The following is a 25,030-nucleotide window of genomic DNA, read 5'->3' on the forward strand; positions in this document are numbered from 1 at the left end:
TTCACATTATCGGTGTATTATTTCATGCATGCCCTACTCTTTTATCAATTGCTTCTGAAGTAATGTTAATAGACTAGAAAATTGAGACATTTATGAAGTATAGGCAGTGTTTATGAAAAAATCCATAAAATATGACACAGGCGAGGCAAGATAAAAGCGGCATTTTAATAGATTATGGTAAAGAGAGACTGTCAGGAACTGACAACCAACTCCTCCGAGATCAGTAATTTTTATGGGATTAATTTTGTTGTATTAAAAATGATAGTTAAACGTCCTAATTAATCTATACACACTGCACTCTCTGAATAAAAACCTTATGGCCTCCTCTTGCTTTAGAGGACTTGTTTTTTTAAGGTAATTATCTTCCTTTGATAATTGGCGAATTTCGCTTAATAATTATCTAAAAAATGAAATGTACAGCTGCTTTCATGGCTGTGATATATTCAGCTAAAAAAACATTAAAGATGATGCTTTCTCAATTACTTGGTTTTGTCTTATTTTGTGGTTACTCACATGTATTATATATATATATATATATATATATATATATATATATATATATATATATATATATATATATATATATTCCCCAGAAACCTTTATGAATTCACAAAGGAGGTATATTAACCTGCCAATAATGCTCAACTGCCTTAATTGAATCATTTATTAGCTGTTATATAGCAAATTAATTTACCAACCTCCTTGGCCTGAACTGACCAGCCAAAGATCACTTACAGTCTATCACAATGGTTTAATGTCTTTAGACCTAACTAGAAAATGATTTACATTTTATTGAAGCAACAGACTGGTTTGTCTTTGATACCAATTACACACGTCAGATCCACTTTTCTCCAGAGTAAAAATCCACTTTCACAATTTTCAAAATCCAATGCAAATTCAATAGCTAACAGGCTGAGGATTTCCTGATAATAGAGCTTGTCACTGCCAATTAGTTGTGTAAAAAAGGACCCATCTCAAAACAAGATCAGTAAACATAATTCTTAAATTGGGTTTGCCCTAGACAATTTAATGTTCATGTTGATCCAGGATCAGAAACATTTAATAGATTTAACCTTTACGCAATCTGCAATACAAGAAACGAAGCAGCCCACAAGATAAACATCTGATAAAATAAGGCAGGGGCATTTTGTTTACAGATCAGAGTTTGGATTGCTAGCAATAACAAATCCAACAGGGATTTATTGCCAGGAGTCCTTTTAATTTCATAAACTGCTAAAGAAATATACAGATTTAGGTTTTCAATGGGGGGGGGGGGGGGATAGATAGAGCATACCTGGGTTTATAAAGTGTAGACTTTAGAAAGCTACATATATATTAAAAAGGTGTATGAGCAATGCTAAAAGTACTGTGCATTATAGGTTACATATTTCCTGTGCTAGATGTTTAATATATTGTTGGTATCGGTTTATCAAAGTTGTATTAACTGTTCTTGTTTTTTTTATTATTGTTATTATAATTATTTGTTCATTTGGCAGGGAAAGAGCGAACTAGGTATGTTTGCTTCACTTAATAAAACACCTCAGACACTTGTTATATTTCTGCATTGCTCTTGAACTCACCCCTAGAAATAGGCTTATACCTTTTGAATATACTGCTGTTATTTAAACTTATTACATAAATAAACACACACTACCAGTAGATTTGCCCGAAACAAAACACTGCCGACATTACACTAGCGATCAAAGCTGTACCATACTAGTTTAAAAAATGTCCTATCCTCTATAACGTTTGTTATTTTCTGTGTTATAAGGACTATTTACTGGTTAAGATACCAATTTTCATAAGTTTAATCATAGAATAATACATTTAATACAATGTCAAAAAATATAAACCGACATATCCAGATGCAATCACAGCTTTTTATTATTGTGTCACTTAGATGTTCTAGCGGTCTGCTATCTTCTTATTAAAGAACAGCTGGATACAAAATGTCTGCATCTGTACTGCCTGAAACTTGATCCTAATGAGTTCAAAGTACCGATTGGGGGGGGGGGGGGGGGGGTGGGGGGGGGGGGGGGGGGGGGGGGGGGGGGGGGGGGGGGGTTGAGACTGCTTTGAGACTGGCTTTTGTGTTATGTTAATTGTTAGACGACTTTGGATTGTGGGAGAGAAGAGACTTGGAAACTCATACAGAAAAGGTGTTATGTTATCCTTTCACTCTCACTATAACATGTATTATTAATTAAGAAATAACCATTTAATTGCCTAAAAATAGTGAAATCCAACTGCAACAGCTATAACCAGATTCCCCTCCGTCAGAATAAACTATACAGGTTTGTACATTAATAGTGTCCTAGTGGTACGCCAGGGAAACACCAAACTGCAGTTTGCACAAACTTCCTAATCACACACTTTGAGGTGATACCCAATGGTACATCATTCCTTTTAAATCAGCCCTCCAAACAATCAAACTGCTGTCAAACCTTGAGCAATAGAACCATTTTCCTTGCAAAAAAAACCCAGGCCATTGGGAAACAGCATAGCTTGAAAATACCATGATGGTGTATTTTAAATAAACCAAAGCTGAAGCTGTATGAGTCTCAAGTTGTTAATGCCTTACTCCCTGAGATATGCACCCTCAAATGACATACGTGCCTGTAGGTGTTCAGTACTGAATGGCAGTGTTTTGGCTGGATCACTGGATTTTTGATGCAGGTGAAGAGCGAGGGTACTTTCCCTCATATGGTTTGATCAACAGGACTGCATGGTCACATAATGAGTGGTATTATGATGTGTTGTAGTTGTTGCACAAGAAACATGTGCTTGGTCAAAATATTTTCCTCTGTTCCTAGTATTTTACGTGTATGTTTCATGTTGGCTGAGCATATAGATATCAACAAAACCATGCCTGGAAAGAGGCTGGGTGCCATATACACACTGTCATTTTCCTTGTTTGGTGTTCACAGAATTTGCACAAACATTTGACCTCACAATTCACCTTTCTGGGGTGGGGCTGATTGTGGCAAATTAGACACATAGAAGTCAATACATTTTTATACACATGTAACGTTGTTTGAAATTAACCCATTTTAGTCTCTCTATTAAAACCATTATATGGAAATAAATTACTGAGGATTTACATTATATATTTCAAATAGTTAAGATTTACTTTTTCATATTGTAATGTTGGTGCTACTTTAAACATTTGGCAAATTGAAAAGTAATGTTAATAAATACAATTGATACTAACTGTGTGTATAAAATCGTTTACATGGTGGAAACACAGGGTGGATGTTAAATTATGTGTCCTATGTAATTTGAGCTAAACGCTCTTATAACACAGTTAAGGCCTACAGCAATAGCAATTTAAAGGTTAAGTAATTCTAAAATCAAGGCAGATTACAATCTGTCATTGTGCCAAATAACATGACTCATAAATCAACAGTTTTTAAGGAATTATTAAAAGGTTAACCAGACAGCAACAGCTAAAAATGTCCAACAGCAATAGCTAAAATGTCCATATACCATAAAGCATATTTTTTGTCATTATTATGAAGCAATTTGTAAATATAAATTTAACTGGGGCAAATGTTTGATGAATTGATAATGAGTACATAAGAGACATATTGTATATTGGTTATGTTTCATCTTGGATAAATAGCCACAAGTCCTACAAAATCTATAATCACCTGATAAAAATACTGCAAGTGGAGTTCCAACTGCCGTACATTAAAACAAAAAAGCAAATTCTCAGTGTGAATGTATCAGGGTGACCGACAGAGCTGCATCCTCACAGCAGTGAGGTCACTGTTTCATATGGAAAATTGCTAGGGGTGCAACAATTAGTCGATGCATCAATTACTGATCATCTGTCCTTAAATGTCCTGAGCTTCGATTACATATTGATGAATCGATGCATCAAATTAGAACCCAGTTTGAAGTCTTCTGTTGCCAGTTTGCATTAAAACCTGGAGTGTGCTTCTTTTAGTGATATTACGGTAGATGAACAACATTAGTGCGCTGCTAGGATATTCACCTTAGGTCTCTACATTTGCATTGGACATATCCGTGTAAAATGAGTTGAGTTGCTTCACTGGTGAGTCTGTGCAATTTTTTTTCACTAAAAAGTGACAAGAACACAGCACACACCTTTGATGTTATGCACAATCATTTCAAAAGAATGCCAATATTTTGTTTCAAAGCATGCTGTGTTTGGACTATACTGCAATATTATATAAAAAGAACCTGAATTTAGTATGGTAGTTAAATTAGTCAGGATTTGTGAGATTAACTACAATGTTTTGCTTTGCTTTGGACATAAAATGTTAACAGTAATGAACAACCATAGTTCAGATAGAAATGATTTCTGTTAAAATATAGTATTATTATTACAATGTTCAAGGGACATCTAATGTGGATGCACGCATATTCTTTTCAGTTGTTAAAGTCAAGTCCTTTGTATTTCTTTTTTTTTTTTTTATAATCGGAAGTGTTCTAAATTGAATGTAAGTTGTGCCTTTTTGTTTAATTATTACACACAACAGTGTTTTTAGTTATTGGATCTTCTGTTAAAAAAAAAAAAAAAAATTAAGTTCTTTATTTTAAAAAATAAAACGTCAATGCATCGATTATCGTTGATAAATGCCTATACGATAATCAAATAAGAAATTAGATTGCCGATTGCACCACTAAAAAAGGCACTTATATTAAGATGCTGTTAACATGAATAAATTTAGATTTTAACCCATTCACTGCTGTATCAGATGATGTATTCATGTATGAAGATGTATATGGATTCTCAGCATCTTAATCATGATTTTATTCTGTTTACTCTAACAACTTTTACACATGTATCCATATTCGTGCTTGTAGGATTTTTAAATTGCGGTATTCAACATAATTTCCTCCAGACAAATGATTCACAACACACACATATGCACAATCTTGCCATAATTAAAAAATAGTCTTGAGGGTGCAGGTTCATGCAGAAGTTAGTATGGGTAGGATACTGAGGGATAGGGTGCATTATTCTATCCATGTCAGTACCAGCACACATGCTGACTTTGAAAGATTGCCTCTCAACTGTCAAGCACAACCCTTTGAAACCTTACTGAGTAATAAACAAAGAAAACTCACAAAACTTGCTCATGCTTTTCCTTTTTTTTTTTTTGGATGCTGAAATGGATGTGATAAGATCACATTTATTTAACTTTTTTTTTGTACAAAATTAACCACAGAAATCCTACAGGAAATGGCGGTATTTTTCGTGGGAACATTATCCGATTTAAAAGATAACTTAGGTATAAGATCTCTTACCTTAATGGACTGACTGTATGGTCCTATATTAGCAGGGGCCCAGTGTGAAATGCTTTGAACATGCATGACCTGCTTCTGCTGTGAAGAGGTGTCATCTCCAGTTATTTCGCACTTGTATAGGAGGCAGTCAATCTGAAGGAGCGTTCCATCAGACAAGGGAGCTTCAACACATACTCTTAAACACAAAATAATGCAGACATGTAAGCTTGTAAACTATGTTAAAAGAAAGCATGCTAACAATGTTACTTAACCAAGAGGGGTCCTCTTATAAAGACTCTCCCAGTCCCAGTGTGTACTGGTTTGAATTCCTGTTCAGATTCAAGACATACCCTACGAACAAGGATTTGTTAATTGTCTGATGGATAGACGGAAGATGCTGGTTGACTAGGAAAGACCATTAGAAGGTATGAAAAGCAAAGTTGTGATCTGGGCTGGCTGTTAACACACATCCCAATACCTAAAGTTCTAGTGCCTAACAATCAATTTAAAATGCGATTCCTTGATGTGTATTTACACTACTCCATCATTTAGACTTATGCTCCAACAGAAAGAAGAGGTCTACTTATATACTTTATTTTTATTTTGATGTAATTTTAATGTAACGCTATGTACAGCGTTTTGAGATGTTTTACAGGAAAGGCTCTTTATAAAAATAAAATTGATTGATCGATTGATATAAAGCAAGGTTTATGCTAATGATACAAAATGGTGTTATCTGTACCTTGCAGGAGGATTCACGTCAAAATAGGACTGGTACAAAGTGTTAATTGCACAGAAGTCACTCATGCTCTTCACATAAAGATGGACCAGCACTATATCACTCAATTCAAATCCTCTGGCTTCCACCTCACCTGTAGCAACAATTACAGTGTTTTAGATAAATGTTAATCCCAGTAATGTGCTTTCACAAGCTAGTTGGTTCAATATCTCATGAAAACCTATTTGTTAAAAATAGGAAATAAATTAATTTGAATTATGGATACTTACAATCAAGAACATATAAGAGATAATCAGTATTTGTACAAAAGCATTTGAGTAATGTTTACCTAGAAAATTGTGTGGTATAGAAATGTGACAAAATTAAAATAAATAAAAAATGTTAACGTGTTGTATTATAAAAAAGTATGGTAGGGTTTTTGATGGTACAGAGCAATATCAAATCAAATGTATTTTACAAAGGGATCCATGTTAATTCCAATCAGAAAACGTACAAATTGTGTTTTATTCAAATTATCAGATGTTTGACAATATACTGTATGCATACCAATCCTTTAGCATAGAAAATTAAATGGCAGCAAACCTAACAAATACGTTATTATGTCTCAAAAAGCCTAATTTAAACACGTGTGCAATTCTGTACAGACAATACATCAATTTAGGGGTCTACACTTTTGTAATAGCATGCACGTCTCACAGTGTTTCAGTTTAGTCTATGTAGGCTATTAAAGCATTGCAAGTGGTTATTTATAAAACATTCATTTTTGTAATACTGTCTCAGCACCACTAAAGAACCAGAGGATGCTTTTCATATCTTTAAGTTTTTTAAGTTCTGAGAGCAAGCTTTTTGCAATGGGTGTTATGATGAAGCAGATTCAATCCCCTGAGTCCCAATTTGAAGTCCCTGGCCACATTTTACAAACATAATACTCATTCCTGACACGTTTGTTACTACTTTAAAGTTCAAAGGGCTGCTGAAAAAAACAGATATAACTTTTTTGCTTTGCCTCTAAAAATAAGTCTTGATATCACAACATGAATACATAAATCATTCATTTTTCCTGTGATTACTATTGATTCCCTTTCCCTTCCCCTAACAGTTATGGCTTGTTACATCTAAAAAAAAAAAAAAAAAAAAAAAAAAGGCTATAAAAATTAATTTTCCACAAACTATTCAGAAAACATTTAAAAAAAAGTTAACACGTCACATCTTTGTTGAACATAACAAAATGGGGAAATACGTAATGAAAACGCCTGAATATCTAAGGTGCTTATTGAGGTGGTAGGACAGTTTCCCAATAATACCTCCTGCTCCCTAATTTGAGCAAAGGGGGCGTTGGCTACAGCTGTTTCCAGGCAAATCACAGTCAAATCGAAAGCTCTCTTATTTGAGAAACTTAGAATCAATGTGAGCTCTTTTCTTTTTTGCTACATTATTAACATCCATGGTATTGGATATCTGATAGACATTTACTTGTTCAATATGATTTGAACAGGTAAACCTCATGTTACAACCTCTGTCAAAAGATATTAAAATCTTTTACAGATCTACTATAAACAAAACGTAGCCTGCTTAAATGATCTTTACTTTTACATTTAGAACTTGCAAATGTCAGTAAACCAGTCATGAAACAGCAAAAGAAGGTTTTTGCTTTTTGAAAAGAAAGACATTTGTCTGACATTACCAATGTGGATACCATCACAGTCATTTCAGCATCACATACCTTGTAGCAATGTGAACGCCTGCTTGGTCTGGTCTTGAATGCTTCTTCTTTCAGAGTGAACGGAAGAGCCAGAAATGCCACAAATCCACAGGTAACCATGCTTTGTTCTTAAAGAACAAGGATAAAACTGCTCTTTGGATCAAAAATAATGACAAATGATTGAAGTGTGTGAAGTTTGTAAAAGTTATTGCTGTATAATAGAGAACCACAAAAAAATGTAAATGCATCAACTGCTGTCTGTAAAAGGAGAATCATTAATTAAGGTAGCATAAATATTAAACAAAATGACAGGAATATAAAACAAATCATGATTAGTATGCTTTTCACTGTGAAAAATACTCACTGCAGTCCCACAGGGTATCCCTACAAAGGTCTGAGGGAGTTTGAACTTGGGGTGTTTGCTTTGGCTCACTATCTTCAACAAACTCTGTGACATCGCCGACATAATTCATACAGGGGCAGCTACCAGTAACTGTGGTGCTGGCAGATGAATTCTAAATAAAAATAAAAATACAATTTACTAAATTAATTTGCAAAAGAGTGATGCTTCTCATGAATCACATTATTTGGTTTGTTAGATAAAAGAATGATATACATTTTTTTAAATGTCAAAATTAGAGCAATGATTATGATTAAAAATGTCCATGAAATACATCAACAGTATAAACATAACAGTATTCAATAAGAAAAAATGAAAGTGCAAAATATTGTAAATGTGGAACTGGAGATGGTATTGGAAAAAGGAAGGCGAAGTTCAATTAAGAGCTGCTGTTTCAACCCCTGGTGCTGCTGCTCATTTTCCTTATATATCAAATCTTTTCTTCTACCATATAACTGGTTAGTATTGCTGTAAATGTAAAGCAATGCTTAATAACCATGTGAAAGGTAAAGTTTTATATACCAGTATTTCTTTTCTTGACAAGGCCCTGCCGATCATTTAATCAGTGCCATTCAGTTTACCGTAGGCAGTTTTACATGATTACAAAAAAATGTAAATGTGGCAGCCTTACAAACAAGCAAGCAAGCAAGCAAGCAAGCATGCATGCATGCATGCATGCAGGCATATCTGCATACATATGTAAATCCTACCGTGAAAGTGAATAGTAACCCAATATGGATGTTTTGACAACCTGCTCAGTTGATATTCTACTATGGCTTTAGTTACAGGTGGTCACAAAAGCCACCTTTGATGGCATACTGCTATTGCACATTTGTACACAAGTGTATTTAGTTTTTTTGATCTTAGGGCTGTTTCACACCTAGTTTGTTTGACCCTATGATGCAGATTGAAGTGCATTTCAGTTTGCTTGGAGTGATATTATAATAATAATAATAATAATAATAATAATAATATTTTATATAGTGCCTTTCATAGTGGACCACCATCACAAACTACTTTACAAGACACAAGACTAGAGTGTGTAAACTATGCATCAGCTGCAGATTCACTTACAACAATGTCTCACCCAAAAGACAGAGCACAAGAAGGAGTGGCTGAGCTAGGATTTGAACCAGGGTCCTCCTGGTTACAAGTCTGTTTCTTTAACCACTGGACCACACAACTGCCTACATGTAAAACCTCTGACAAACACGTAATCGTACTAGGATGCGCATCAAACCAAGTGAGTCAAGATCACTTCAAATGGTGGTCTCAGTTCAACTGGAAGTGGACTCGATACATTTGCCACTTTGCTCTGTTTCAACTTTTTGCAATGTGAAACCCAAATGTATTCTAGTTCACTTGGAAACCAACTACTCTAAAAAGCAAAGCAAATCGTGGAAGCGAATTACTTCAGCAAGCACTAAGAAAAGTGTCTCCCCTTGCCTCACATACACAACGCAGGCTTGTCCCCTCACCCCCCCCGGACTTAGTGTCCATAAGGTTTGCAGTCTGTGTGCCCTGAATATTTGGGACATTCTGCTACAAAACCTAAATATCTTCCGAATGTATAAAATTGCAATAACACTACCAAACAAGGGTAAAGTCCAGAAAAGACAAGTTTTACTTTATGGAAATTCAAAATATGATATTAAAAAAAAAAAAAAAAAAAAAAAAAAAAAATATATATATATATATATATATATTAAAATATATATATATATATATATATATATATATATATATATATAAATAAATACCATTATATGTACTATGCTTTGCTTTGTTGTCAACTGCATTAAACCATATGATAATCACACTAATTATACAATGAACTTCATTGCAATCCAAAAATAGCTTGACTACCATTAACAAAGTCACAGCGGGGGCATAACACATAACATTTTTGTATTTGTTTCCTCCAGGTGCAGTAGATTGTCATGTCATATCTACCCTTCAGTCTTCTGCCCTCTCTAAGGAAATTTCTCTACACTCCAGAACCATCGCTGCAGGGAGTGGTGGAGCCAGTTAAGGTCCATTTCCAGCAATGCATGCTCCTGGAACACCACCAGCTCTGAGGCTGGCAGTTCTACCATGTTATGATTTTTGGTTAACTTTCAAGGGTCTGGTATGGTAGACTGAAGCGCTCTCTATTTATTTGCAAAGTTGAAACAGTAACAATGTGAGGTTCCGCAAGCCTGCCCTGGAGGCACCACCCTCCTTGTTTAGTTTATATGTCTGTAATCTTTGACCTGTAACCTTTGACCTATAAACTTTGCATTTTGGCCTTGCAAGGCTGAAACAGTCCAATGTCTGTGCCATTGTATCAAATGAGGCCATATTTAGCGTAGAGTTCTGACTTTAAAGGCAATGTTTAAGTGCTTGAATCCCTCTTGGATATACAGAAATATAAATAAACAAAAGACCAGATTACCATTACAAGGAAGTGATTATGAGTTTAAAGTTAAAATATTAAATTCTGTCTTAGGGGTCTGAGTAACCTTTTCTGCTAATTCTCATTGTCACCGTACCACGCAAGGCCTGGTGGCACGGTTATCTAATGCAATTGTGATTACCTGAATGCTTTAATTTGACTAGGCATGTTTGTTAAATCGGACTAAGTTTGAAGAGGTAGTGAATATTGCAAAGTCGAAGTATAAAATGATGACAAAACAAAGATACATATTTATTTTATTTTAGATATTTTAGTTGTGCAACCATTTAGTTCAAAATTGAAGATTCTGAAATGGTTCACAAAAACGTAAAGTGTGCTTATAGTTTTCATGGTGTGCTTTTGTCATCTACCGATTCACATCGAAGATTTGATAAATTCATTGTTTGGTTTCCTTCTTCAGTAGATTTATGACTCAGGGTATGTGAATATAAATATCAAAACAATTGTTACTGTATTGAAAGAAATGTTTTAGTAATAGATATAGCACAGAAGATAGCATTGGTAAGTTGTATGTTTGTTGTAAACACTAAAGTGTGTTCAGTTACACTTTAATATAAATGTAAAGGAAATACTCCACCCCTGTAAATAAAATGAATTTACCTGAAAACAGCCTTGATAGATCAAAGAGAAACTTACATTTGGTTTATCTGCCACGTGCATCTTCAAAAACCGAAGGTAGCCAACTGGAGCAAATGCATCTGCAGAATGGACAACAGCCTCTGATGAATCTCTAAAACATGCAACCCATAAAAGAGAAAGAGTAAACAGAATGAGAGATGATACAGTTTGTTTTACATATTACCAACTGCAAATGAAAGTGCTCAACGGCACACACAACTACGCGTACTACATCAAACTACACATTTTTAGTGTTGAAACCTTTTTTTTTTCGCCTTTACACAAATATAGTGTGGCAATAAAGACACCAGGAGAGATGAGAGGTAGGACTAGATCATCACCCAATAATACAGACTATTTCAGCACTACTTACTTACTGGTGGAAAGAAATATCTCTCTCCCTACGTCATTATGCAGTAAAGGCAGACTTCTATTTTCTGTGTAAGTACTCAAATATACAGCACTAGTGTGCAGGGTGATGGTACAAGTCTACCTTTCCAATATTTTAAGATTAGCCCAGGATATTCTGCCATGCTATGACCAAATTGCCCCGTGTGTTCTGCTATATTGCCTCATCTGGTTTCCAAGTTGTACACTGCAGAGCACACATATAACATCGTAATGGCAATAGATGATGCCAGATTTATACATTTCTATGACCTCTAAATAGTTAATTGCTTTGGGTGGCCAGCTTAAATACCAGAACATCTTGACAAATTATTCTTCTGCAGCATATCAAAAATACATTTTATATTTTAAAGGGGATTTATACAGAGCATTTATCATATTGGCAATTACAACAGCTATTTGAAAAGTAAAATTTTTCTTCCACTTTAAACTTTTCCATCCAGATAATACTACTGACCTTTATATTCTTTTTAAAGTTAACTGACACTTATAGACACTGTATTCATCTTTTATGGCTGTTACACACAATTATTCTTCTACAAATCTTACATGAGATGAAAAGTAATTTGTAGCCTTAAAATTAATTTACAATAAGGAGATTGATACAGGTTTTGATGTCAAACATTTGTTTAAAGTCTACAGGAGTCCTTGCTAAGATAATCTATGCCTATGCATATATGGGCAATTTCCTTAGAAGAATGTTCACAACAATGTGAAAGTTTGACAGCAATACTTACATGACAATTTTCTTCTTAAACAAAGGACAATCCAAGGTAAATGTTTCATACTCCCCACCTTCACCACAGACATGTACTCCATACTGCGTCGAAAGCTAAATGAAATGGCAATAATTCAGGTCTTAATTATTATTGCATTTATTTTAGTATATGTTGGCAGCACTGCATTGTGATACAGATAACTGTCTACTCAGAATGTATGTGACACAAAAGCCCCAAAAGAGGTGTAAGCTGATCAGGGATGACCAACAAGGTCTGGAATCAAATGGGAGAAAAACAGGTCAAATGATTCATATCCCAGCACTGAAAATAAAACAAAAGGTATGCATCCAGTTTATTGTTTAAATTAAATATTCCTGGTCACCCACAATAGGCATCATTAAAGTGATTGTAGATAACACAACAATCCCATACATTTTCACATTATGTCTATCTAATCACTACATAGGTCACACATGTGAATGTTTGAAGAAAATCTATCTTTTAGCTAACATGTACTTTCATTTTAAAACATGATACAGTATCTGATACTACACTAGTTAAATAAATGTCTGTTAACAGGGCTTGCGTTGAGATTGTCTTTCCTGTCAGTAACAAACTAGCAGCTTCCTCTATGACTGTCATGCTTTAGCTAGTAAGGCGCTTGACACAATCTCTGCTCAGGTGAAATGACCTAGGAAGAGCAAGTATAACAAATATCCTGAACGGCAAGGCTGGCAAACTGAGTACTTTCTTTTACCTAGTGAAATAAGAGATAACTGCAAATCACTTTGATGATCCAGCCCATTGGGAATGACAAATGGTTGTTATTTAATGTCTAAAGTAAAGCATAACACCCACCTGCTTAAGATACAATTCCATCTGAGCCAGTGTTTTTCCTAAATGTTTGTCAGGATCAAGACCTGCCCAAAAATGATAATGTTTGAGACAAAATGCAGAAAAAAAAAACAGTGTTTATTAAATTTTGTCAAGGAATCAAATATTACTGCCTCTTCCACATGGAACACTTACTTAAGACCTGTTTATTTGACTGTTTAAACTGTGTACACAAATCCATTTTCTTAAGGTGAATGGTTTTCAATTCTGATGACAAATGACCCCTGATTTGTTTCTCAATTAATATAAACTGATAAGATGGTGTATATTTATTTTCCCCATTAAATTGTAGAGGGAAATTAGTCAGAGCCTGTAGATGTTTATGGTAACCAAAATGCTGGCATGACATTTCACTTCAGAGGTCTGAATATACAGTATATATGAAGCTATATTATTTGGTAGCTATCTAGTTAATTATATTAATCATGATGACACTTAACCACCTTAAAATACTAAAACATTGGGTCCATTGGCAATCATGTGGTTTCAACACACACTTATTTGCAATATTCAGGTTGTGTGAATAAGGTATACATTAGGGCTTTTCGACTAATGTTTCCTCATCCCATATATAAACAGTAGACTACACAAGCTACATTATTCAGCATTTGTAACATAAACCTTTTTTTTTTTTTTTTTTTGCAGGTTCTGCTTTGCATTTCCAAAATCTAGACTGTCACAGTGGCACCAGAGTTCATTAAAACACAGCTGACCTCTTAACTTCACATTAAGTTAATACAGAACAATTCATCAAAAAATTGGTAGCAAAATTACCTTACCACAATGAAAATAATGTGATCATTTTATGTCTTTGTCCACAAAGAAACTTCACATATTGTGCCCTGCACAGAACTATGTTCTGTGCAGGGCACAATATGACTAATATGACATGTAGGAAGAGTTAATTTTACTGTCTTTCAGGCAATAATGAAAATAATTAAAAAATGTGAACAGCTTACAGCTATTGTACCATTGACATTCTTAAACTACCCGTTCTGATCATATTCCTTCACCCTAATATACATTTGCATGATCTTCACATCAAGCTCCTTTTCAACCTGTTTTACAACCTGCCCTTACCTCATTATGCCAAAAGAATCTGACTGGAAAGGGCCATTTATCTAGTTTAAAGGACAGTTTTTGTGCACTTTTGAGATTGCAGTCTATGAAACAAAAAGAATCAATTGTCTTTAAACGGATTCTATCATGTATTATCCTATAAAAAGACAATTAAATGCAGTGAACTTTCAGGCCACCAGATAAGTTGTAAAGAAAAAGGTAGTGATTTACAAACGCTGCATACTAATTATATCTCTTAAGAATAAAACATACTACAAAGGCATTCTTGCTAAATAATTTCAGGGTTGACATTTCTAGATTTGTATTTAGCAGTTTTTGCAACCACAACTTTGAGCACTCTCCATCTATTAACAATGACCATGGAGTTCTTTGACAAGATCACACAGGAAACCGTTTTACTCAACGTTTTGAGGTGCTGGGGAACAACTGAATAGAGACTGATTATTTCCTAAATGCTTGTCAATCAATGTTTGGTTATCTCTTTCTGGATGGCAGTGGCTGGTTGAACCATTGTAGCTCACACACCCTTTGAAACAGTGGACAAGGAAATAATTAAAGTGGTGCTCACAGATACTCTCTAATGCCACTATTATTCTCCTCTGTAGAACAGGATACATGTAACAACATTGGAGGCATCACTGTCCTTGGTCCATGTCCCTGAGGCTGGTCAAGTACTAAGCAGCTGAAACTGACCTCCAGAGTGGAGTGACAAAAGATATCCCCCAGACTTGTACACAAAATTTTAATAAAAATACGCCGATTGGGTGTTGGTTCTATTGCCTTCTTTTCTTTTTAACTTTAACTTCTTGATAACTATTTTGTCATTAACCCTCCTATTATGTTCAGAATTTTGGTACAGCTGTCATGTTTTGGGACATATTGACCCGATGCAATTTCAAACTAATTTAAAGCAGCCTTAAATTGATAACATGTTTTTATTTGCAAAGGTTTTACTCTTTTATGCTCTTTCAGTCCAGGAGCTGTGATAAAACTTCTTTGACTGCCAACATGGGAGCTCCTCATTTTGGAATGTCTTTACCACTGAGATACTGTTGTAATACTGACAGAGAAAATGAGGCTCTGCCTTATAGATATACAGTATATATTGTTTGTTTTTTTATTTATAAATATCTCCAGACAGGTGCAGCCATTTCCAGAACTAATTATTAATATATCATAAAATCCACATAATTATGTTTATATATTTATTTAAATATTAATAATTTGATGTAGTAGTGACTATCCCATAAAAATAAAAAACATATTCAAATTTATTTGGAAAAAACATGTTGTTGCGTTATACAATATATACCATAAAACTTTAAATAAATGCCCCGGTGTTAATTTTCAATATTTGCCAGTAGCTCTGGAGCCTATTGGAGAACAACGACTATTTCAGACTCTGCGTTTATTATGTAAGATCACTAACATCTGCAAATACTTCAGATGCAATCATGAAAAGGCGACCTGTACACAATCTTATAGAAACGACATAAGTATATTGCAACATTCCAGCAACGTCATTAAAGGTTGAGTCAGTGGGTAATACCAGTTTGATTTGTAAAATAATAAAAACAGTAAAATCCACTGAAGATAGCCCTGTAAATATCAGAACACAAGCATGTATTAAAGTAGGCTTGCAGCACAATAAAGAAAGAAACATGGTTTTAAAATTAATAAAAGCAATAAATATCATTTTTATTAACACATATTATACGTACTGTTCACCCTCAGAACGTGGACAAGCATGGGCAATCGACGAAAAATTAACCAGCAATAAATCTTCATTGCAAAACAACTGCATGAACTATGGTTAATACGAAAAATAAGTTCATACTGTTGGCCCTGAACACACTAAAAATGCTTCAAACTGTTTAAAGATTAACAATAAAATCAATACAAATTCAGTTTTCTTGTCATTCATCCCGAGCCTCAGGGTTCATCGCTGTTGAAAAACAAATTGGTAAGCTCGCTGTACAGCCATGTGTGTGCAATGGCTGGAACATTCAGTATGTATTCAGACACGCATTATATTACTATTCAAAACCCGGCGTTTAAAAGAGACCTGGCGTCTATTTACCATATTTCCCAGAAGCCCCAGCGTTTATTAGAGATCCAGCGAGCACTGGAGACTAGTGATTATTTGAAGTGTTACGGTACAGTATTATCACACTTCTTTTTAAATTTAAGTACACCTGAAAAAATATTGTCCCAATCTGTTTGTCAAAGTATAAAAAGCAACATGTTTTTAAAAGAAAAAACCAATTGCACACATATCTCTATTATTCAAACAAGAACACTATATAATATAATATAATATAGAATTACTCCTAATTCTCCTAAAACTTAAATTACAAACATCCTTCCAGTCTGAACATCTGTTCAGTACACATAAACCACAACACATCAAAGTATTAAAATCTATTATTTTAAATGCATTCTTTATCATTTAAAGTTCCTTTTAATATCCACCTACAGGCTGAACAGGTAACCTCTACAACAAGCTTCATTGCTTAAACCTGTTTGTAATAAATGCTGCAATTATTTGAGTGTTGCCTAATAGCCCATGAGCACTCAGAATCTTTTAAATTTGCTCACCTCTAATTACACCAGTCTGGGGCAGGTGAGAAACTGAGCCTGATACCATCTCCCTTTTCACCTGTAGCCAAAAACACTTGGTTTTTTTTGTTTTTTTTTCTTACCTAATTATTATCTTCAGATATGTGGGGTATTTGCTTTTAAAGTGATTATTCAATAAAGGTGTCTTTGTATATGACCAAAAGCTTGGTATCAATTTTTACCCACCATTTAGAAAACAGCATTTATTTATTTTTTTTTTGCTAAAGGGACTATCCAGGTCACCTTCAACTAGTAACAGCCTCCATGCAGATGAAGGGAATTGAAACTTTTGGGATTACGAGGACCATGTTATTGCCCTTCGAATTCATTTCTGAACTTTGATGTTATGGCTCAGTAAATGGAATAAACGAGTTTCCCCTACATACCATGCTGAAATGTAACTACAGTGTAACTACATGTACAGGTAGCTAAAGGACAGACCTAACACATCTAATAACTGGTGCTGCATCTAAATTTGTGATGCAAAGTAAACTACCCTGCAGCAAAAAAATTACCTTTCGTTAGTACTACTGTTGGTGCCTCAACTTCTATAGCTAACACTGTCAACCATTCATTTTACGTGACTAACTGTGAAATGGCCTTAATTTGACTGGGAAATATGGTCACATTTGTACAATGAAGGGGCTCATTGTGCAAAAGACAATCACTTAATCTTCCAACGAAAACCTTCCCATTGTTAGGAACAGAGGCATCCAGCCCCACTGACATTTAATCAAACCTGCAGTGATATGAATACAACAGAACAATACACTGCTCTTTAGCACTGCTTCAGTAAAATAACTGTGATGTCTCCTAAATATCACAACAACTACGAGCTGGTTACAATACAATCAACTTGTTTCCTTTTTAAGATGTTTAAATGTTCTAAATGACGTGCACTAGACTGTAATCTTTGCTGCACACCTCATGCATTTAAAGGAATGCAAGAGACAATAAGAAGTATGAGATTATTGACAGATTTCATTAATGTGGTATAAATGTAATTATCTGCGGTCATTTTCCAATGGCTTGATTCTCGCTTATCTCTTCCTATTGTTCTCTACTCAACTGCCTTAGCCCCTGGCAGAAGTCTTAACAGTTTTACAAAACAGTGATTGATGATTTGTGCTTTCTTCTCGCCGCACTTTGACAGCTGCTCATTTGCAGACTGTACATTAATAAAAGGGCTGAGATTATGTGACTGTAAATGGGCTGCTCTCATGCATCCTGGATACTTACCAAAAGCTGCAACTTTGATGATTATGGCTTGGATGTTAGACAATATAATTTCTTGGAGCAAATCTTCCTGGTTTCGATGCCAGAGGTAAGCTAAAGGCTGAAGATTAAGTCGCTTGCACCTGTGAAAAATAATATAAGCAGGGACATCACCAAAAATGTTTAAGTACAATTTTAACCAAAAAAAGCTTCCCTTTATTATTGATTTAATTTTTTTAATAGATTGATTTATAGATGTATTGCTTTATGTGCTCTACTTGATGCAAAGTACTTAAATAATGATAACCACAAATAAGTCAATCAACTTTACCATACAGTAGTTTTTTGGCATGGTATATCCAAGTGAGCCGTATCATAAAGAACATAGAGTTAAACTTTCTTCTCACACAGTGGTGGTTTGCAATTGGAAAGATCACAAGCTGTTGCCGATATAAGTGGTTAGAAAATTAGCCATTCTTTACAAATGAGTATATGGAAGACTTCATATGCATTTAAATGTCAAACATTTGAAAAAAGTTCAGAGTCCTGGGGAGACTTATTATGAAGTGTTTAGTAACACAAAAATATACAGCATACATGTTTAATGTTTTTTTTTTTTTTTTTTTTTTTTTTTTTTTATCATCACACCAGTTTTATACCTTTGTCAGCAACTGATCATGAAGTACTGTCTTTGAATGAAGCTGACTTGCTGCTAGTGAGAGAGAAAAAAAATCCCTCCAAGATATTTCTACTCTACATTGAAAAATTGAAAAAAGAAAATGTCACCCGTTATTCTGCTTACACATTTTCTACTCTGATCCTCTGGTAATCTGAAAGAATGGCCCCCACAGAGACTCCTTCAACTCCTTCCTTCTCCTGAAATAAACAGAACCAACATAATATTTTAAGAAGTTTACACAGTTCAAGTGAGCAAGTCTGATAAAACGATTAAGTGCATGTAACACGCACTGTACCAGCTGTTACTCTCACCACAGTGGTGTTATTTTAAATAAATAAACTGTGATTGTGAACCCTTAATTGGCTGTGTGTAATACAACTAAATTACATTTAAGACCATTACCATAAATGATCAACGACTAAGCATGCAGTGCCGCTGTAATACAATGAAGATTACATACAAATGAAATGTCTGGATACAGATACAAGGGATGTACTACAGAAGTGTTGTTCCATTTCAGATCGTTCTCTCATCATCAACCATCATCACAAGTTTGCCCCCCCCAAAATTGTCAAAACTGCCTTGCAAGTGGGATATGCATATTTTGTATGCTGTAATAAGCATCTATGAGTGGGACAGTCCATTTACACAACAGTCCCTTTATAGGCACCAGCACTGAGACCCACTCATTAATACATGTAGTCAACTGATGCCCAGTCAGTGAAGATGCAAAAAAAAGAAATTATCATTCACAAAAATCACCATTCTGCAGTAGAAAAGCTTTCATCATAACCCAGATGGAATGAAACTTGTAAGCATATATGTGTTTTTTCACTTTTCAGGACCTCAAAGTCCTTAACAACTGGTGTATAATTGAATAAATGAGCAAACACTGAACTGTTTATCAAAGTAAAACATGATGCAAGATTGAAGTACCATACGCAATTTGCAAAATATGCTGCAAAGAAATGAAAAATACTGGAAATGCACCCAATTAAGAAGATGGCAAGACATTAATGCAGACTGCAAATATGCTACTCGAACAGAAACACCAGCGTGCCATCAGAAAGTGCCCAGTAAAGCAGGTGATACAGTAAGTGTGTGTGTGTGTGTGTGTGTGTATATATATATATATATATATATATATATATATATATATATATATATATATATCTATATATATATATAATGTCTAAATGCCAAACACAATTAGATGAAGCTTAAGTGAAGAAAGCATATCTTATAATTTAAAAGGGCTTATGTGATGTCCCTACATATAACACAGAATAGTGTAAATAAACCGGATCATCAACAAGGTCTTGATAAAATACAGTACACAGAAGGTAAACAATTTTGGATTTTGTTTTGTTTTTTGTTTTTTAAATAATGTGTTATCATTCACTGGAGCTTTAAACTGTATATGTTTTATTCCCTTCTTGGCAACATTGAAAGTTTTTTTTTTTTTTTTTTCTGGTAAATGTTTTGATTTTGAGGGTGTATAACACTTGGCTTAGTGTTGAATCCTTCTTGTCAAAGTAAACAATTATTTGCAAGTATGTGTCATGTTCATTAATATGTTTACTAATAATGATGTTATTAATGGTAACATTGCGTTATTTGATTGATTAAGGATTGTAATGCTGATCTCATTACTGGGTTATACTGTTGTATACAATGAAAGTGTTTCATAGGGGCATATATTAAATCTATATTAAGCTAGCTAAAATATTTTATCAAATGACATTTTATTGTAATTTTTTGGTACTTTTTACATTACTACTTTAAAAAAGCTAATACAATGTACATAACAAAGACAAACAAAGGTAAGCAACTTACTTGTAATGCTTTTTTTAAAAAAAAAAGTTTATTTTAAATGTGACCAAACAGGTATTTAACACCACCATTTCCAGAAATGAAAAGCGAAGAGGTGCACAACTCTTGAGAATAATTAACCCTTAGTATTGCACATCTACCTTAATAAGGGGTTATGACAGAAATACAATGTTTCCTGGTTGTAAATCTCCCTCCCGACCTGTGAGGGCGCTAAGCAGCGAGAACAGAGTTCCTTGGACAAGCTGGTCTGGCAGTTCTTTCCAAGGGTTCAAGGGAAGTTGGCCAGCCAAGAATGAGGTGAAACTCCGTTGCAATAACGCATTGACCCGGAACAGAAACGATGTGGCAGCCGCAGATAGGAGAGGCGGTTGCACTCGTTTACCAAGGGGTCATGTGTGACAGCATAAAAGGAGACGGAGAATCGTAATCTGTTTTACCGCGTTTGGTTTATAATTAAAAACTGAGGACTGTGAGAGGGCCCCGTTCAGCAGAGAAAGAAGTATCATGTTTTTTGTTTGTTTGTCTGTGTGTAATCGTCTTGTTTGTTACACCACAATAGACGGCTAACATGTGTTTGACAGTCCAAATGTTAATGGCAGAGTCGCCTCTTTCCATAGTAACAAAAAGACAAGTATCTCCCGTACGATGCACAACGTAGACAAATAACTCCTGGTCAGAGTGTGGCACACGTGATATCTTGGCGATTACATGTTCACACCCCGCCTATCAGGGCCTAACAACCCAGACGTTTGGGCAATAACAAATAATAATAACAAACAACCAGGGGCTGTGTTGTGACTGTTGACAGGTGTGATGGGAATAGGCCCGTTCAGCAGAGAAAGAAGTATCATGTTTTTTGTTTGTTTGTCTGTGTGTAATCGTCTTGTTTGTTACACCACAATAGACGGCTAACATGATTCTGCAGCTGTCGCCGAGGACCAGCACAAAAGCCGGAACAGCACTGCACAACTGTCACAAATAACCTCTATCACTCACCATGAGCACTACGGCACTGACCCAGGGCTGGTGACCGTGTATGTACAATTGTGGGGCGGATATGTGTTGGGTTATTTTGATTGTTTGGGTCTGCAAACCCGTTATTGTTTATTATTATTGTTGTTGGTCACCTGACCTGGATACAAAAAAATAAACAGTATTCTTCCAAACCGGATACCACGCTGCATCATTCCTGCACCTGCATCCACTCAGCCACTTTGTCACAGGGGTCAATAATTCTTACTTTGAAATGAAAAATTGTGCATAGTTCATTGCATTTCACAAACTATATGATCAAAGAAACATTAGGTGTAACAGTGAAATTTTCCTTATAACGCGAACAGAATTTCTACATAATAAATGCAGTTTGTTTAAAAAAAAAAAAAAAAAGATTTCTTTAAAAGACACTGTTCTCAGCTATATTTGCTAAATACCCTGTGTGCTTGTAATAAGGAACTTGTATCCGGATACTTTTCAGACTGTTTAATGCATTCCTGAGTTCACAGACAGTTTATATGTGTATAACTACTTACCCATATAATACCTTACGGAATGTATTTGACATGTTTTTCATGTACCTAACTCATATACATACAACTGTGTGCAAAGGTTCAACCATATTTTATCTTTTAACTGAGAATTGCATTGGTAATGCTGCTTTTTTCATTATTACTGTTACTGTTTTTCATACAGTATTCGATAGATTTCACTAATATGACCAAAGCATTGATAAACTTCTAAGTAAATAGTTTTACATATTTTAATACAACTGTACTATTGCATATTTACAATGTTTTTCCAAAACAAAACTAATCAACTGTAATGAACCCTACACATATTCTACATGAGTACCATAGTTACAATTAAAAAATAATTTCTTAGTTAAAATTTGAATTAGTAAATAAGATATACTAATTACAGAGCCAACAAATAGCTCCACACTTCAACAATACACGTATTACAGCAAATTCTACCAGCTTAATTAGTATATTACATGGGCTGTAATTATAAGTGGGAAATGCTACATTAATGAATGTAAAAGTTGCCAGTAAATTACCTTGTAGCAATTTCCCAAGCTACTGGTCCTTAAGATAACCCTCTCCCTGTGGTCCTTCCTGTAATTTTTCTCTGCCTGATAAACATGATGATTAAAAAGCACACCGTGTAAACCTTTGATACTTTTTAAATTAAATCCATGCCCTGCCTAAGGGCTAAGGCTGATTTCTACTAAATGTGTCAGCTAATCAGATAAAAAAAAATTATCAGCTACCAAGAGAAACAGCAGCCCTAGGCTTCATTGGGACGGGGGGAAAAAGCAAAATGAGAAACTCACACAAGTCGTCTCATGTACCAAAACACACTTTGTTACAGTGAAGCAGGACTGAACTTATTTCTAGTAATGGGTGCAAACAAATCTTATTTCTTTGTATACCAATAATGGATATTTTTAAACTGTGTTCCTGTCAAGAACTCCAATATAACACAGATTATTGACAGTAATGACATCATTCAGTTTCATGGTAAAATCACTGACATTCGCTCAGACTTTGTTGAGCTGACCCGCTCAATTTAACCATCCCGCTTCAGTAAACACTGTACATAGGCTGCTGAGAGACACACATCAAACACGGTTTAAATTCCTGAGTTCTTAGTTTTCATTCTGGTTACTTATCTGTTTATTTATGGTACTGTGCATGCTTAATTATTAGTTCTTAGACATTTTCCTCTACATCTATACAAGTACACTTTATTTCAAATAATACATGGTAAATTGTATTTTACTTGTAAAACTAAAGGAAAGAGAAAGGCATGTGATTGGTTAAACACGAGTGACGTCACCAACTTGATGCTGAGAAGCTGAAATCTATGACTTGAACGCAAGGTGATGCGTTTGTAGCGTCCGTACGAATCGTATGCCCAGTGTGAACCAGCCTTAACCCCAAAGCAGACTGCTAAGCACATAGTAACACAGGTGCTGTACGGACATGTGACCTTCACTGCACTGGCTTTAAAGACCTCTTTCAACTGGAAGATCGAAACCTAACTTGCAAACATGGTTTATCACACTGTCTTTCAATATCCCCTGTAATGGCTTGAGCTTTCATGATTTTTGTTTTTAAGCACATTGTATATAGTGCTGATCAGAAATCAGTGCCTTGTAAATGCAATTCTGATAACAAACCCCTGCCTAGTTGTTTTCTTACACATGTCCATGTCCGTGGAATGAGCCACTGCTGATTTTTTACAACTTTTTAATACTGTAAAAAAAAAAAAAAAAAAAAAAAAAAAAAAAAAAATCCCATGATGATTAAAATAATATGGTAATGTTGCTTTATTGTTGTTGTTATGGTCTTGAATTACAGAACTGCTCATTTTTTTTAGAATTGCTGTATTATTAATAATACTGATTAAAATGTATTCCACCTATACCAGGACCTCATTGATGTCTCATCAATGAGGTCCTGGTGTTTGTTTCTGTAGTGTATTCTTCCATTAAAAAGCTATATCTATGTCTATCTATCTATCTATATATATATATCTATATATATATATATATATATATATATATATATATATATATATATATATATATATATATATATATATATATATATATATATATATATATATATGCAAACATTTAAAAACAGAATCTGTGTCATAAGCAAGAAAAAATAACCATGTATACCTGTCACTGTCTTAGTTACAAATATTAATCACTACCTGATATTGTTTCAACTGTTGATTAGACATATACCATGGTGATCATTATTCCAATACATCTGTCAACTAGGATTCCCATGATTAATGATCAAGAAAACCCAAGGAAGGTATCACTGGCTATCACAAGGAATGAGTCTAAAACCATTTGCAGTTCTTGTAACTATCCCAACATAATAGATAATTAACAGAGCCAATATCCAAATCACGAAATTCAGTATTTTAGCATCTAAAAATGCTAATGTATTATCAGACTACACAAGGCAATTAGCAACGAGTGTAAAAAAATACGACTTTGAAAAGCAAGAGATTATATTGGAACAAAAACACAATTGTGGAGCTGTAGTTTCACTTTGAGAATAACTTCACCTTTGGGATTTTCCTCTCTAAATGCACAACTGTCGTACAAAACTTGATTGTGGGTTATTCTTAAAGGAAGTAATATTTACAACAGTCTTCAAGTAGGTCTCATCATTTCACTTTAAAGCACCAGTTGGCAAGGTATGCCTCTGCCAGACTGAATAACACATAATTCCTCATTACTTTATCGAAAGTGCAAAACACAAAGCACTTAAATGTGCCATGAGACTGCAGGTAACTGTTCACGTTGCAGGTCTAACATTTAAATAGTTACTGGCAAGGCACGAGTCAAGTCAAGCAGCATTCTAGCCTAGCTTTTATAAAAAAAGAGGTTCA

The 25,030-nt window shown here is 34.6% G+C and overlaps 1 protein-coding gene across 2 annotated transcripts in view; it reads right to left on the reverse strand.

Annotated features, from left to right (window-relative positions):
• Positions 1–25,030, reverse strand: part of dph6 (diphthamine biosynthesis 6) — a 55,963-nt gene that overhangs the window by 22,219 nt on the left and 8,714 nt on the right. Inside the window, exons 4-12 of one of the 2 annotated variants that reach the window (XM_041266756.1) lie at positions 18,908–18,981; positions 18,130–18,248; positions 13,156–13,217; positions 12,316–12,410; positions 11,189–11,282; positions 8,062–8,212; positions 7,719–7,850; positions 5,999–6,128; positions 5,278–5,452 (exon numbers count right to left, since the gene is read on the reverse strand). In XM_041266756.1, coding sequence (XP_041122690.1) covers positions 5,278–5,452; positions 5,999–6,128; positions 7,719–7,850; positions 8,062–8,212; positions 11,189–11,282; positions 12,316–12,410; positions 13,156–13,217; positions 18,130–18,248; positions 18,908–18,981 — 1,032 coding nt within the window. Of the gene's footprint in view, positions 1–5,277; positions 5,453–5,998; positions 6,129–7,718; positions 7,851–8,061; positions 8,213–11,188; positions 11,283–12,315; positions 12,411–13,155; positions 13,218–18,129; positions 18,249–18,907; positions 18,982–25,030 lie in introns of those variants that run through there. The other variant, XM_041266757.1, reaches the window with a different exon arrangement.

The sequence above is a fragment of the Polyodon spathula genome, chromosome 12 (genome assembly GCF_017654505.1).
Source record: "Polyodon spathula isolate WHYD16114869_AA chromosome 12, ASM1765450v1, whole genome shotgun sequence".
Lineage (NCBI taxonomy): Eukaryota > Metazoa > Chordata > Actinopteri > Acipenseriformes > Polyodontidae > Polyodon > Polyodon spathula.